This window comes from Petaurus breviceps, unplaced genomic scaffold (assembly GCF_028583685.1).
Source record: "Petaurus breviceps papuanus isolate PSGF00001 unplaced genomic scaffold, PetGlider_PUasm1.0 90895, whole genome shotgun sequence".
Taxonomy (NCBI): Eukaryota; Metazoa; Chordata; class Mammalia; order Diprotodontia; family Petauridae; genus Petaurus; species Petaurus breviceps.
The window spans coordinates 27,969,627-27,970,525 of record NW_027187372.1 but is presented as its reverse complement, the minus strand read 5'-3'; the positions used below and the strand labels follow the sequence as shown (position 1 = coordinate 27,970,525).

The 899-nt window shown below is 47.1% G+C and overlaps 1 protein-coding gene across 1 annotated transcript in view; it reads left to right on the top strand.

Moving 5' to 3' along the window:
* SYT2 (synaptotagmin 2) overlaps positions 1 to 899 on the top strand; it is a 59,380-nt gene that overhangs the window by 41,116 nt on the left and 17,365 nt on the right. The window contains exon 7 of the mRNA XM_069074584.1: positions 459 to 576. Coding sequence (XP_068930685.1) covers positions 459 to 576 — 118 coding nt within the window. The remainder of the gene's footprint in view (positions 1 to 458; positions 577 to 899) is intronic.

Below are 899 nucleotides of genomic sequence, written 5' to 3'. Positions count from 1 at the left end.
TCCTTCCTTCCTTCCTTCCTTCCTTCCTTCCTTCCTTCCTTCCCTCCTTTCTCATAAGCAACTGTGACCTATCAGAGACAGAAATAAATACAAATGAGAGGTTTATGCAGAGTATCTCCCTTGTGATATAAATAGCACTTGTGGGAAAGACCATTATTAATCAATAGCTTTGTTGAACTGTGGCAAGAAGGATTGAGTTGAACTATAAGGAAGAACTTGTCAGTAATCCAGGGAATGATAACAGAAAGAGCTCTCTAGGAAAGAGAGACCTCCCCCTCCCCCACCTTCCCTTCCTCCTCCCCTTCCCCCTCCTCCCCCACCTCCCCCCTTCCCCATACCCTAGTCTAGACCAGGTGAGAGGCAAGCCCTGCCTGGAGCTGAGCAAAATGTCCTTAGGAGGATCTTTCCAGGCTGAAGGGAAGACTCTGAATTTTGTTTTTTTTTTCTTCACTGGGCAGCCAGAAAAGCTTGGAGACATCTGCACTTCCCTTCGTTATGTTCCCACTGCTGGGAAATTGACTGTCTGTATTCTGGAAGCCAAAAACCTGAAGAAGATGGATGTAGGAGGCCTTTCAGGTGCGTGCAGATCCACCACTGGCCATCAGGTGGCACTAGTGTCAGACGGCTCCCCAACTACTGTATTTCCGTTATTTTAACCTTGAATTCCTGTTCTAGGAGAACTTCTAATCATTCAATGTATATCGTCATCCACTCTCAGAAGCCTTGCTAGGGTGGCATCCTTAACCCCAGTGGTGCACTGCCAGGGCTTTACAAAGGGCACAATGAATGTCACTATGCCCATGGTCCCGTTGCCTTTGGCAAAATTGTGAATTAGGTAAAGTTGCCTCCAGGGTCTTAATTCCCTTTCTCTCTCTCTCTCTCTCTCTCTCTCTCTCTCT